Below are 13,613 nucleotides of genomic sequence, written 5' to 3' on the forward strand. Positions count from 1 at the left end.
ACTACAAGAAAGTTCCTCACCTCTCTATTGCTGTCTGTGTAAAACCCGACCTGGAAGCAGTCTTTTTTGATGAGCAGACACACTAAGAGTATGTGCATCTCTAGTCACACACAGTCTACTCCTTTTTCTACTCAAATTGGCAAAATTTTTGCCATTGGCTTCAGTAACAAATCTGTCAAGAATAGTCTGTCATCATATCCCTGTTGGATACATTAAATGATTTTAAAATTAACAACTGGACTTTTACATAACTACCCTTCTCCCACACTGCTGATTCCTGTTTTTTTTTTGTTTTTTTTTTTTTTTTCTTTTTTTCAGAAAATGATGAGACTATGTACATATTTATTCATATATTTTCCTAGAAATCCAACCTCCTCCCAGCCTTGCAAAATCACTTGCACATTCTCGGTGGTACTATTTTCAAAAAATGTGAAAGAAAGAAAAATATTACCATTCCTATCACTTTAGATGATATTAAAAGCACTGATGTAAACAGTGGGATAGATGAACTGTTGACATTTTAGGCACATTGCTGATCTATACTGCTCAGAGTAGCTGGAATCAGCATTGTGATCTAAACCCTGGCAGTGCTGGCCGATCCATGCTAATGTTCAAAAATAAAACCAACAGTCAATTGCTCATTTCCTACATTATACAAGTTAGTGACTGAGGTGAGGGTAGTCTGCAGCTTTTAAGAAACCTTTTGGGTAGAATTTCTACCTGTAAAGCCCATCAGATGGTATATGGTTGTGAGTTTGTGAGTTCAAAAATATTTCTGTCATATGAAAAGCATGCCTGATTTCCATAATTAGTGCATATTTGTAGAAGAGGAGAAAAGCAGTGGGCTTTTGAGGAATGGAAGGCAAAGAGAACTTTCAAAGTGTCCAAGATAGCACACTGATAAAGGGCGGGATGTCCTGATTCCCCAGGAGGCTCAAGTTATTATCACTACAAACCGCCTAGTCAGCACGAAACAGCTCATACTCCAGTCCACATTACATGAGCATGTAACATCACATTTACATGCCCACCTGTCTCTGGAATAGGGTGACCCTGTGGCAGGGGACACTGAGATAGCTTAGTGGGCCTTGTCATGTTGTCTGGAACGGTCCTCAACTCAGCTGGCAGCACAAGAGGCTTCAGAAGGCCTCAACCTCAGCAGAAACAACAAATTTTACAGCAGCGTGGTATGGACTTAGAGGAAGACATCTATCCTCCTTGCAGAGCTGATATTCTGTGTTAGCTGCTCCAATTAACAACCCAGAGAAAGATATGGACAACAAACAGGATGTTGTCTATAGCTAAAACATATATGATTATAAACACGAGGTAGTTCCAACATACAGCCTGTCTTCAGAGTCCTACCAGCATTAACACTACCATGCAGTGTGTACCCAATTCATATCTGCATGGATGTACCATGTATGCTCCCTTGAACATTAGCTTTCCAAAAGTGACTACGGTCAACTTTTTCTCTGTACTTTTACCTACATGGGGCAGAATTTCTGTAACAAATGATGAGTAAAGGGCATTTTGGAAACAACAACTCTGCAGGAAATCATGTTCCTGTTCAGTATTAAAATGTTAAAGCATACCCCTGAGAGCTGCTCTGGAAAGGAAAGCTTAAATATTGTCCTCCAGAAAGAGTATGAGAGTATGCCGGAACAATAATGTTTCATAAAACATTAACATTAGCACTAAAATATTCAAAACATCCTTGGATTTGCTCCATCAAAATCATGCTTTTTTTTTTTTTTTTTTTTTTAATACTGGCACCAGTGGCAGTATCAATTTCTAACAATTCCCTTTCTTAAGCTCTGTTACTGCTGAACACTGAACTGTTACACAGTTGAAGACAAGCGAGCTTATTTTACTAAATAATGTAACTAGTTATTTTTGATGTATTAGTCTGATTTACTGTTTCCAAACAAATTTTTCATTTTAAGTGCAAAACGTTGATTTCTATGGTCTGGTTGATGTTTTTTCATGCATGCAAATTTTTTAGAGAACATTTTGTCTTTAGCTTCCTGTTATGCACATTTTTAAGAGCTTAATGTTTCCTGCCTCCACTTAATATGAAAAGAACATTGCACATTTTTGCTGAATGTCAATGAGACAGTTACATTACAGAATTCGTGTCTAAACGACTCTGAAACTGTGACTAGGTATCAGCAGAATTCCACTCCATACTGGAAAAGAGTTTAATTAATACAATAGACCCAAAATAAAATGGATCCTCCCCCAAAATACAAAACAAAGAGTGGGAAACTCAACCACCAGTAAATATTGAATTAAGCATGTCTCTCTTATTTAAGTGAGACAATAAAACAAAACAAAACAAAAGTCTTGCAGAGGCTTCAGAAATATAGTTATAATTTATTTAGGTCAGTTAATAGGGGTTTTGTCTCATCAGGCAGGAGATGAAGCAGCATCAGTCTCTCCCTAAGCACCTTCAGTATTTTACTAACGAAGTTACAGTACATCGGAATATTTTAATCTGACACAAAGAACAACAATAGATCTGACTGCTGGGCTGATAATCTTCTTATCACACCCTGTGAAACCTAGCTCTAATATTTGACTGAGCCTCCATTACTCGGCAACACATTCTAAAAAGGCCAACAATGAAGAGAGAATGAAGTGGAGTGTGGAAGTACCTCCATATCTACATAAAAGAGATTAGAGGCGACAGCGTTCCATTTTACAGCTCAATCATATTGTGTTAGCATGCGCTTATCCGAGCGCGGATGAAATTGAAAGAGAAATAAAAAAGAGTCAGGCAGATAGGAACCAGAAAAGCGAGGCATGAGCAATTTCCAAGGATATAAAAGGATGCTAATGGCGGGGCCCTGTCATTCTTAAAAAGGGCTATTAGGGCACCATCATCTGTTCTTGTGCCCTTACACTCCTCTAACTAAAGTCAAGCATTTCCTAATGCCATTGTGATCTTTTTCTTCTTCAGATAAGACATGGTCATGTTTCATAACAACACACTTTCCATTTATTTGATTTATAAATGCAAGGAGACTAATTCTATTTACTGATAAAGGCTTTCCATATATATTTTTCTTTCAATATTTCCTTTTGTGGATGGCATAGACTTTTTGTTCAATAAAAGCAACTATTGCAAATGTTTCCAATAGCACAAAAGTACTAATGATTTTATGAAAGCATTTAAAGTTTGTATAATTTTAAAACAATTTTTAGTCTTGTGACTGCAATGGGAAATCGTTGACTATAGGAGAATGCATGCTGCATTATTACTGTTTTATAGATAAGCTCACTAAAAAGACTTTTTGTTAGAACAACAAAAACATTGCTTGTTTCTCTTCCACAAATACAAATTTTATTTGTAATTGCAATGCCTTACAACCAAGATCTTTTATTAGTTATTATAATACATAAGGGCCTGTAATTACACTGAACCTTAAGAAATCGCTATAGTAAAGAAAGATTTGCTGACTGCTGATTTGCTGTGTTAGGCACAAATTCACTACAGGTGTAATTAATCTGTTCCAAAAGATGTACACCAAGGTCTGCTTTACTAGGTCCACTAAACTGCAGAGAACTTGCATGCAATTTGCACCTTTTTCTAACTCATCCTCTTCCCAGTTCAGTTCTGTTAATGCCTAGGGTAACATTTGTTAGCTTAGACAACAGGCAGCTAACACCAGGCTGGGCTTTTCTACAAGTTGTTTTGTGCCAGACATCAGCTGAGCTTAGGCAGTCCAAGTTCAACAGCACTCCATCATTCAAAACCAAGCTGCAACAGCTCATCACATTTGCCCTTTACCATGTCAAGCCCTTTCAAATTTTGATTTTTGTGATCAAGCGCCAGAAAACAAGCACAGGTTTTATCACTGCCCTCTGTTACCAGAAGCCTTATAGAGCCTTTTTTCCCTGTTTAGTACTTTATTTTTTCCCCATACCTAAGTGGGGTCAAGTGAGTAAACTTACACATGCGGTTTTGCCATGGCAGGTGTGCTTTTGAGTTTACCTTGTAATAAAGGGCTGCCTCATGTCAGAAATATTCCTCAACCAGTTCAGACTGCAGACTTTAAATTTTCAATGCCACTTTACAGCATCCAATAGATTTTTCATGCTAGCCAAGCCATCATTTTAAAGGCCGTTCAGTCTCATCCCTCTGCTCTTTCTACCCCTCCAGCCAAATCAAAGATATGTAACACATTCACAAATCAAGCTGACAAAAGTTTCCTTGCAACTACTCTGGAGTGTGACTGACTTCTTTGAGAACTATTCTATTTTGGTTAAGGTGATCTAGGTATCTTCCAAAGATGAAACTCAAACTCACCTGTTTAACTTATTTTGACTTAATTTGGGGTGCTTTATTAGCAACCAGTGTAAGACAAAGTAGCTAGTATAATATGGAGTGATGTTTAAATTAGTTTACAATTTGCCTGGGCTCATCTAGAACTGCTCTGAACAAAGCCATTCAGAAATGTCAGCTGTGTTCCTAACCACTGTAACAAATTGTTGCCTGAACGCTGCACACCTAATGACTTCAAATTAGCTTCACTGCGATATTGCCTGACAGTTCGTTACGACTGTTAGCAACATAGCTGGCGTATCATGACCAATAAATTGGTTTCAGTGTGGGCTGGGAAAGGGACTTCCATCAATTTGATTAAAGAAATTACTGTAGCATTCAAAGCATAAAGACAAACTAGTTTAAGGAGACAGAAATAAGTTAACTGTACCAGAAAAACATTGCTTGTGATACAAAAGCTTGTTTATTCACCATTTGCAGCACAGAGAATGACTAAATTTCAACTGTGTGGCATATTGACTATTTGAGAATCTGCAGGCTGTTTTCTTTAGTCTGAATCAAAATAAATTTCCATAAACATAAAAGTTATTTTATTATTACACTGTGTTAGTATTTATATTTATCTAAGATGACCCAAAAGCACCTATGAAAAGAACTGAGGCCTTGAGCTGGTTAGCATGAATTATTAAAAAAAAAAAAAAAAAAAAAAAAAGGAAGATCCAGTCCTTACCTAAAGTTTATGTTTGTACAATCATAAATGTCAAAGAATCGTAGGAAGAAAGTAAAAGATTTTTGTGATTTCTTTGGATACTGGAAATAAAATATATTCAACTTTGATAAACAGACAACAGACTGCAATATTTATTCTATCATTAATAGTGCAGTATCCCAAAATCATGTATAAAATGAGGATGTTGTATTACTCAGAGGAACTAAAGGATATCAGTTCTTATGTTCAATAAGGCTTCACTGTTGAAATTAGAAAGCTAATGAGCTGATGAAAACACATAAACATGCCCACTCATCTGCTGGACTGAGAAAATACCCCAAGAAACAAGAAAAAAAGCCACTATTTTCTGTGTAACTTTACCATTTGTGAAAGGTTACAGACTGACAACCCTGGAGACTCTCTACAAGCTTGTCTATTTGCCCTCAGAAGAAGCAGAAATACCTCAGCACTGAGTAAAAAGAAAATATACTTCAAATGTTATCTGAAGAAATCACTAATCTTGTGAGAAAATACTTCTGATGACTGCTTTTCTGGCTAAGAAGGGTGAAAGTTAGCTTTACAAACATCCAAACATTTAAGAGTTGTCGAGTCCAACCCATTTCATACACACTGAGGAATTACCAAGATATTGGAAGAGACCTTTTGGTACAATTCAGTTCTTTCTACAGAACTGCTGGAACAACCCAGTTCTCACACTAGTCTGTTCAAGGAAGAGAATAACTCCTCCGTGTCATGCCAAAATACAGCTGAATTTTTGCACCTCCTCCAGTAAGATAGTGCAGCCTTTATGGAATAGAGGAGCTAGACTACATCTGATTCTTGCTGAATAATATGAGTGCAGAGTGCTTATACTATCCTTCCCACCAGGATAATGCTCTGGATAGCAAGTTTATCTTAATATAAGTAATAAATGAAAAAAAAATAATTTAACTGAACAGCATGTGAAACTTACAATCGTGGTTATACTCATAGCAAGAATAATACCAATTCCAAAATAAGATATAGTATCATCTAACCTATGTCCAATGTGAATAATCTGGAGGCTTAAGAAAATTTTATGCATTGTAGTGAGGGAACAAATCTTTTTTTTATTTTTTTTAAACCAGAGCATAACAACAGATGTGATGATTTACGTATGTCATTTATTTGCAATAAATACTATATATACCTGGAATATGCTTAGCCCATCCGATGATCACCACCAGTTCTCTGTCTGCCAGGTCACAAAGAGTGGTAAGTGCTTTGATGTCACTGTCTGGAACAGTGGGGTCAGGCATAGCATAGATCTTCTCTGGTTCAGCCACCAGCAAATGGGAGACAATCTTGTTATCTGTAAAAATGGCCCAGAACAGTAGAAGATCACCAGTAGCATCATTCTGCTTTTTAAACAGATGGCTCACATTTCAAAGTGCACAAGAATTTGTCTTAAGATACCGGACCTAATTAAACCTTATTGTAATTTCACTGGCTTCTACAAGCAGTTACAGCACAGCCAAATCCGATCCATTAACAATGTTCATCGAGCTAGACGTGTATGTTCTTAAGAATGTAAATTTAATGGAATGTAGAAATACGTGATCACCTCCTAATATCAGAGTACAAACTGTAGAAAAATCTTCATGCATTAGAATGCATTTTGGACTGTGCAATCAGAAAAGTTCTGCCTTCCTCTAACTACCTGAAAAAAAAACCAAAGGCGTTGGTATTTTTTGAGCAAGGAAATACCACAAGCAATTAGTCAATCACTGAAATTTGCAGTGTCTGTCAGCAATTTCAACAACCATTTTCCATTTCAGATGTCCCTGTTGAACAGTTGTAACAGAAACAATGTCAGGACTTTCTCAGTGCTTATTACTCTATATATTTTATATTATGGGTATCGAGACTGTTAAAAAACTAATAATGAATCCATACACTTTGGGGCCTATCTTGTGAGAAAAGTGGGGGTGTTGTCATATATTTGCTTTTCAGTGAAACATACAAATTAAGATTCAGGTATAAAATCAGCTTATTTAAGTAAAAACATATAAAAATAATATAAATATATAAAAATAGAGTAATGATCTCTCATTTCTAGCAAGGAAGAGCTATTAAAGCCAATGAAACTAAAGAGTACAAAACTAAGGAAAGAAACAAGGATGCAAATAATACCTTTAAAAACTGGTTTTGTGCAAAGAATGATGCTTTATCATACGCACACACTTACTATTTTTACCTAAATATCATTTTCTTTTGTATGTTTAAAATTTACTTTTCCATCCACATAAATTGTGAAATTTATTTGGAATAATCAATTAAATTATATGGAAAACCAAAAACAAAGAACAGAAGAGCCTGGAGGATTTACGACACGGAGTTGTTATTCTATACAAGTAGAATAAACAAAAAATGAGCATTATAGTTACATGGAGAAAAAATGGAACTATCTTATCTCCATATAGGAGCCGGATTTGTTACTCTCAGAACACAGAACTGAAAAATGGGAAAAGAACTAATTCATTAAACCTCCTAATACAGCATAGATTATAATTCCACATATATTTACATTTGTACCTTTTTATGGTAGGTACATCTTCTGACCTCAATTGCACCACCAAAATGTCAAGCCCAAAGAATACTCTTCAATGAATTTACAGTAAGCTGTTTCCCTTCTTAGGATAAAGAGTCACGGGGCTTGATATAAATGGGATTCCATGGGGAGAAGGTGCAAAGTATTTTCTGACTGCAGAGCAAACAGTTAGAATTAGTATTATTTTCCTTCTGCATATAAATCACAGGCTGGACCATGCTGTTCTCCTGTGGGGGAACTGCAATGGAAGCTTGCCCAGGAGTGTCAGAGGGGCTCCCTACCAACCCATGACAGATTTCCATAAAATACTCACTTGATTCTGATTTCTGATACTTTACAGCTCGTTTGTGGCATAGACTCCTTGATTCTGATCTACTGTCTCTCCAGTTTTTGCCTTATTCCAGATTTGTGTGTCAGAAAATGTGATATATGTTAGGCTTTCATAAAATAAGTGCAAGAGCCAACTGGAAACCATCACATCAAGCATGTTTTATTACAAGGGGATATATTCATGTTTTATAGGAACTATGCCAACTGAGTAATTCTTGATCTCAATATTCTACTGATTATCAAACTGATTAATGAGAAATTCTATTCTTATTTAAAGATGACAGATGGTAGTTTTAACTTATATTGCAAACAGCCTTTGCGCATTATTTTTTTTAAATTTTAAACAGTCTTTCCTTATGATTTTGAATTTCATACAGAAAACATCAAGTTATAAGAGAGAACAGATAATGTTGCTCCTTCCCAAATTCCCGTTATCTCTATATCTTCTGAAAAGTAGGATAAATGTACTTTATTATCAAAACATATCTATGAGGACTTCAACTTTGTGTTTTTTAACTAATGATAAATAAATGAAGAAGCACTCAGGGCCATAAGTCCTGTGTTGTTTTTTTTTTGTTTGTTTGTTTTTCCATGTAAACAAAAGAAATGGCTAAAGAACCTCTTATATTTTTTAATGAGGTTCCTAATCAATGATTTTTTTGCATACAATTCGGGAATATTGTATATTTTGGTTTATGACTCACAAAATCTCAAATTCTTTTATTTTCCCAATCAGCAAGATCTACAGGCAGGCCATGAGATTTCATGGTGAAGCTGAAAAATGCAATATAGGCCAGAAGTAGGTCTAGGAAAGATCCTCCAAACACCCATTCTTTCACTAGAGGGAGAAGAGCTACATATACATGTATGTAGCTTAGCATGCCTGCATGTATTCTACACGTATGCATGTATGAAGCATGTGCTAGAATATGGCATAGAAAAATTCTGAATGTACTCAGGAAACCCCATCACTCAGGAAATTGAATAGCCATGAGCACTGTTTCTAGGTAAATCTTATTTAATGTTTCCCTAATTAGAATCAATAGAACCCAATTTTCATTCCTGTGCCTTTGTTATGCACAAACTATCAGTCAGGGTCCAGAAAACCTCCCAGGCTAGTTCCACACAAAACCGATTCAACTGTTTCAAGTCCTGACACTTATCTGACAGGATCTGAAAATTAAGTTTTATAAATGTTTGTTACAAAAATGTTTGTAATTAGACAAGCTGAGGAAAATGAAAGGAGGCATTTAGATAATGAGTAATGATTTATAAGGAGGTTGGTTTATCTCTGACAAACGGAGCTTACAGAAATTGGTATAGTTATCATCTTAAAGGTACCATAATGTATTACTTTGCAGTAATCTTGGGTTTACATGGAGATTCTTGTATTTGAGTACAACAGTGTTAACCTCATTCATATCAAAGGACTTGTTTGTTGTTTTTTTGTTTCGTTTTGTTTTTTCCCTTTTTGGTCTTGGCTTTTTGGTATGCTAGGCTATCATCATTTCTACTCAATGACAATATCAAGTAAATGAAAAACTGACAATCTGTGCACCCAGGAAAACTAAACCTCTAATGAAATTAAGCATTAGAGTTTATTAAATTTTATTGTATTATCAGAAAGTTTTTATTATAATGTGTAAAATCTGCTTAGTGCAGCCCTAGATTGTATTTACAGAACGGTGGGACAGCTTATGTAGGCTGAGTAGAAGATGCCAGATTGGACAATTGAAGGAATATAATCAGCATAATGTTTTTTGGAAAGGCAAAAGGAAACTATGCCATATGTTCACTTAAGCCTTAATTTTATGTAAAACTGGCTGTTTTTTCTTTGACACAGCTAAAATGCCCTTTCACTTACAGTTCAAAGACTGTTTATTTGCTCTCCAGATCCCCATATGCTCAAACGTATTGTACACAGCACTGTCCCCTACTGGGGAACACAAACTGAAACAATTCCACTTTCTATACAGCCAGGTATTTTCAAGAGCCTACAAATGTGTGTTGTCTTTTTCTGTCAGAGGCACGGGTGCAGAAGAAAATGCAAGAGAAGGAATTTCCTCTCCTTATTTCTCTGTTTTATTTCTCTGTTTTAAGAGCAAATTAACCTTCATGACAGAAGCAACTGAATGTGTGAATTCTGATTTGAATTTGAAAAGGTTTACAGCATTTGATAAAGAGTGTATGCCTTTGCAGGGCAATACACTAGCCTCTTGCACTACAGCTATAATGCTATTAAATTTACTTCATGGAATTAGTACAGTCACTGCTTGAGTTTATATAAGCTGCAAAGCAAAACCCCTAACTATTTTTAGCTAATCGCAAAGAGGATGGAACTTGTATTTTGGCAATGAGATGATCAGATCTCTCTCTTTTAATTTCAGCCTGGCAAGATACAATCAAGGACATCATTAAAACAAAACAAAACAAAAAACCCATCATGCTTATAAGGGTACTAGAGCCCTAACTACCAATCTATGCTTGTTATTAGTGTGGCATATTGCTGTTTTAATCTAATGCTAGGTAGTGTATTAATCTATAGGTATAAATTAATGAGGCTCTTAATGTATTTTCATTGGGAGGTTGAGCAGTCAAACTCATTTAGTTAGTGAAAACCACAAAAATCACTTTCTTGTGAAATCTGAAACTAGAAGCTTCAATGAACTAATGATCACAGTATGAACCGTTTTATGTACCACTGAAAATAAAGATAACCCGTAAATGTAAAATTTGCACTGCATAAACCATGCTTTTATACACTTCCACCTGTAAAAGTATTCTTTGTTCAACTCCAGTTGAGAAAGGATGAGCATATTTAAATCAAAGTATTTTAACAGCTAAATGGGTATAGGGTTATGGCAATATATTCTGCCCAAAATCTTGTACCAGTCAGAAGGAGCTTAGCAAACAGGACTAGGAGTCAATACCTAGTATTGAAAGAGAAACTTCAAATATCTGGTGTACTCACATGGCTTTTTTGCTGGCTGAACTAGCTGAGGGTTCAGGTATGGGCTATTCTCTGCATCTATTCTGCGCTTGTACTTCTGGCGACCTCCACGTACTCTGTCTAGGCGGACACCTGCATTGAGAAAAATAAGCAAACATGCCATTAAATATATTATGAGGATGCCCTTAATCTTCCATTTCCTGCCTTCCAAGATTTATTTAAAATACGTATTTATTTCAAAAGAGTAATTTTAGAAGCAAGGGAAAGCAACACTACACGTATTTGCAAGCTGTTTAGATTTTCACACATGCAAGACTAAGTATACAACATAATTTCCTATCCGTTTCAAACCATTTGTTAATTTTTACATAATATTAAACACAGCTAATGAGTTTAGTTTCCATTTGAAAGAGTTTGATCTTAAGTCTTCTTTAGCAGAAGCAGAAGTTCAAAGCTGTAATAAACACCATGGATATACAAGGCAAACATTACGAGTACAGAAACAGAGAATTAGGACTTTAGAAACAACTGGTGTTGTAGACAGTCTAGGTAGTCCAAAGCAATACTTTTAATTACCATGTCTAGAGAACACGAAGTAAATACCTTAGTAATATAAAGAAGTATATGCGGATTAAAGACCCAAAGTGGTTCATGAGAGTTTGAAAGAAATTGTGTAGATGTTCATTTAGATGTCAGCAACGATGAATTAACATGTGTGTTCAACTTCCAAATTGTTCATTGCTTCAATGAAAGCATTCTGATACCTGTTTTGATCGGATATAAGGGAGTTTACTTTCCTGAAACAAACTATAGCTGCTCTCGTAGACAAAATGAAAAAAAGGAAGGAAAATAAGGATGGTAGGTCCTTCAAAACAACGAAGTATTGGTATTTCCTTCTGAGTCACCCAGACGGATTTCCCAACTACCACGAAAAATGTCAGTATAACCAAGTAGTAACACAATGCTGAAGTTGAAAAACTCAGCATATATGCAGGGCAATAGGTCAAGTAACACCAAGCACAACATTTGTCCCTGATGACATGGATTTAACTACACAAGAATACAAGGACACGTTACGTATCAATGATCACTGCAAGTGATGGAATAAAGTGCAGCTCACTTTCTCACTTTGCTTTTCCTCTTCCATTTTAGCTCTCTTCCCTTGATCTTTTCTATTGCCATTATTATGCCCTACAATATTACTCTCATCTCTTTGTTCTCTTCCTCGCAGGAAATACCTCCAGAACTGGCTTCTGGACTGCAGAGAAGCTACCACCAAAAATTTTGCAGTTTATGTGCACAACAAAAAGAAGACATCACAGAATTTACATGCTGCACTGGTAGTATACAGTCTAGTTACCAGGAAACATCTGCCACTCCTCTTTCATCCTACAAAAAAACAAAGACGATTTGGTAGAAATATGAAGAGTTTGGTAGAAAAAAAGCCATTTTACCAAACAGCCAGGAATTCAAGGCCAACTGTTTGTTTTGTTTTTCATTCTTCTTGTTTTCTCTCTCTTGCTTTTTTCCTTTTCCTGATCTCTCTCTCACTCTGAGCTGGCATGACACTAACCTGCCAGAGTACCCCATAACTGAACTGAGGATGATGGACTTTAAAGATCTAAATTTATGCTCCTCTGCTTGGAGTGAAGGTTTTGTACATGGTATTCTCATTTGCCTAGAGAGGCTGTTAATATGTGGAAAAGTTAGAAACACAGAAGATACTTGGCTTAGGGTACCAACCAATGACTGTAAGCATAAAGCAGTGCACTGGATGCAGTAACAGTGCTCAACACTTTTTGCTCACCAGGTCATTGGATATTGATCACCTGTGAAATTTCACACTGAAATTTCATTCAGTTTACTGTAGAAGTGTATGCATTTCAATCCCCAAACTCAAGAAGTGTATTTCTTGAGCTATATGCAAAGAAAATGACACCTGGGACAACACACTGCTGTAAAAACAAATAGCAGAAGACCAAGGTTTGACAATTGAATATTCAGAAATAGGCAAAGGATTAGAACAAGCCACATGATATTGGTGGGATTATAAAGAAGACTGCCCAGCATTTGAAGAAAAGCAGACAGAAAATGATTTCTGCATAATTCAGATGCCATCCTTCTTTCTGTTTGGGAGCAGATTTCATAGTGATAAAAGATGGATAGCATCAGACAGAAGCATGTTTAATCAAAAAGTAATGGAACTGTAGCCTTAAATTAAAATAATATAAATCTACCAACATGAACTTTTTTTTTTTAAATCTCCTTTGCATTTTCCAAGATTCAAGCCATTCGCATACTCAATGGAAGGAAACACAGACAAATGTTGCAATAGCAAAATTATTTGTAAATACATGCACTCACCTATACACATATACATACCGGTATTTACAGCTTTTTTTTTTTTTAAGAGAAATATTACAATTCTATATAATTCAGGAATAACAGTATTAAACATTTTTAAATTACATGATTCTGTAACATAACTAATTCCTATTCTAATGTGAAAAGATTTCTGGTAACACAATACAAACAGAAAATAAATTACAGGTTTATAACCCTTTCATTAAAACTGATAAGGAGGTTACCATCATTTTAGCTTCAAAGATTTCCTCTCTCCTAATGCCATTACAAAATAACTATTTTAGCATCAATTTCTGATAATCTAACACACCCTAACTGGTGTTTTACTTCCCAAGTGTTGTTATAGGAGTAAACATAACACAAGACACTTCTTAATAAAGGA

At 35.7% G+C, this 13,613-nt stretch overlaps 1 protein-coding gene across 4 annotated transcripts in view; it reads right to left on the reverse strand.

The window, feature by feature from the left end:
- The window catches only part of ESRRG (estrogen related receptor gamma), a 381,509-nt gene that overhangs the window by 38,307 nt on the left and 329,589 nt on the right, over positions 1-13,613 (reverse strand). For all 4 annotated transcript variants that reach the window (XM_032184229.1, XM_032184227.1, XM_032184233.1 and 1 more), the window contains 2 exons: positions 10,889-10,999; positions 6,187-6,348 (listed from right to left, as the gene is read on the reverse strand). In XM_032184229.1, coding sequence (XP_032040120.1) covers positions 6,187-6,348; positions 10,889-10,999 — 273 coding nt within the window. The remainder of the gene's footprint in view (positions 1-6,186; positions 6,349-10,888; positions 11,000-13,613) is intronic.

The sequence above is a fragment of the Aythya fuligula genome, chromosome 3 (genome assembly GCF_009819795.1).
Source record: "Aythya fuligula isolate bAytFul2 chromosome 3, bAytFul2.pri, whole genome shotgun sequence".
NCBI classification, from domain to species: domain Eukaryota; kingdom Metazoa; phylum Chordata; class Aves; order Anseriformes; family Anatidae; genus Aythya; species Aythya fuligula.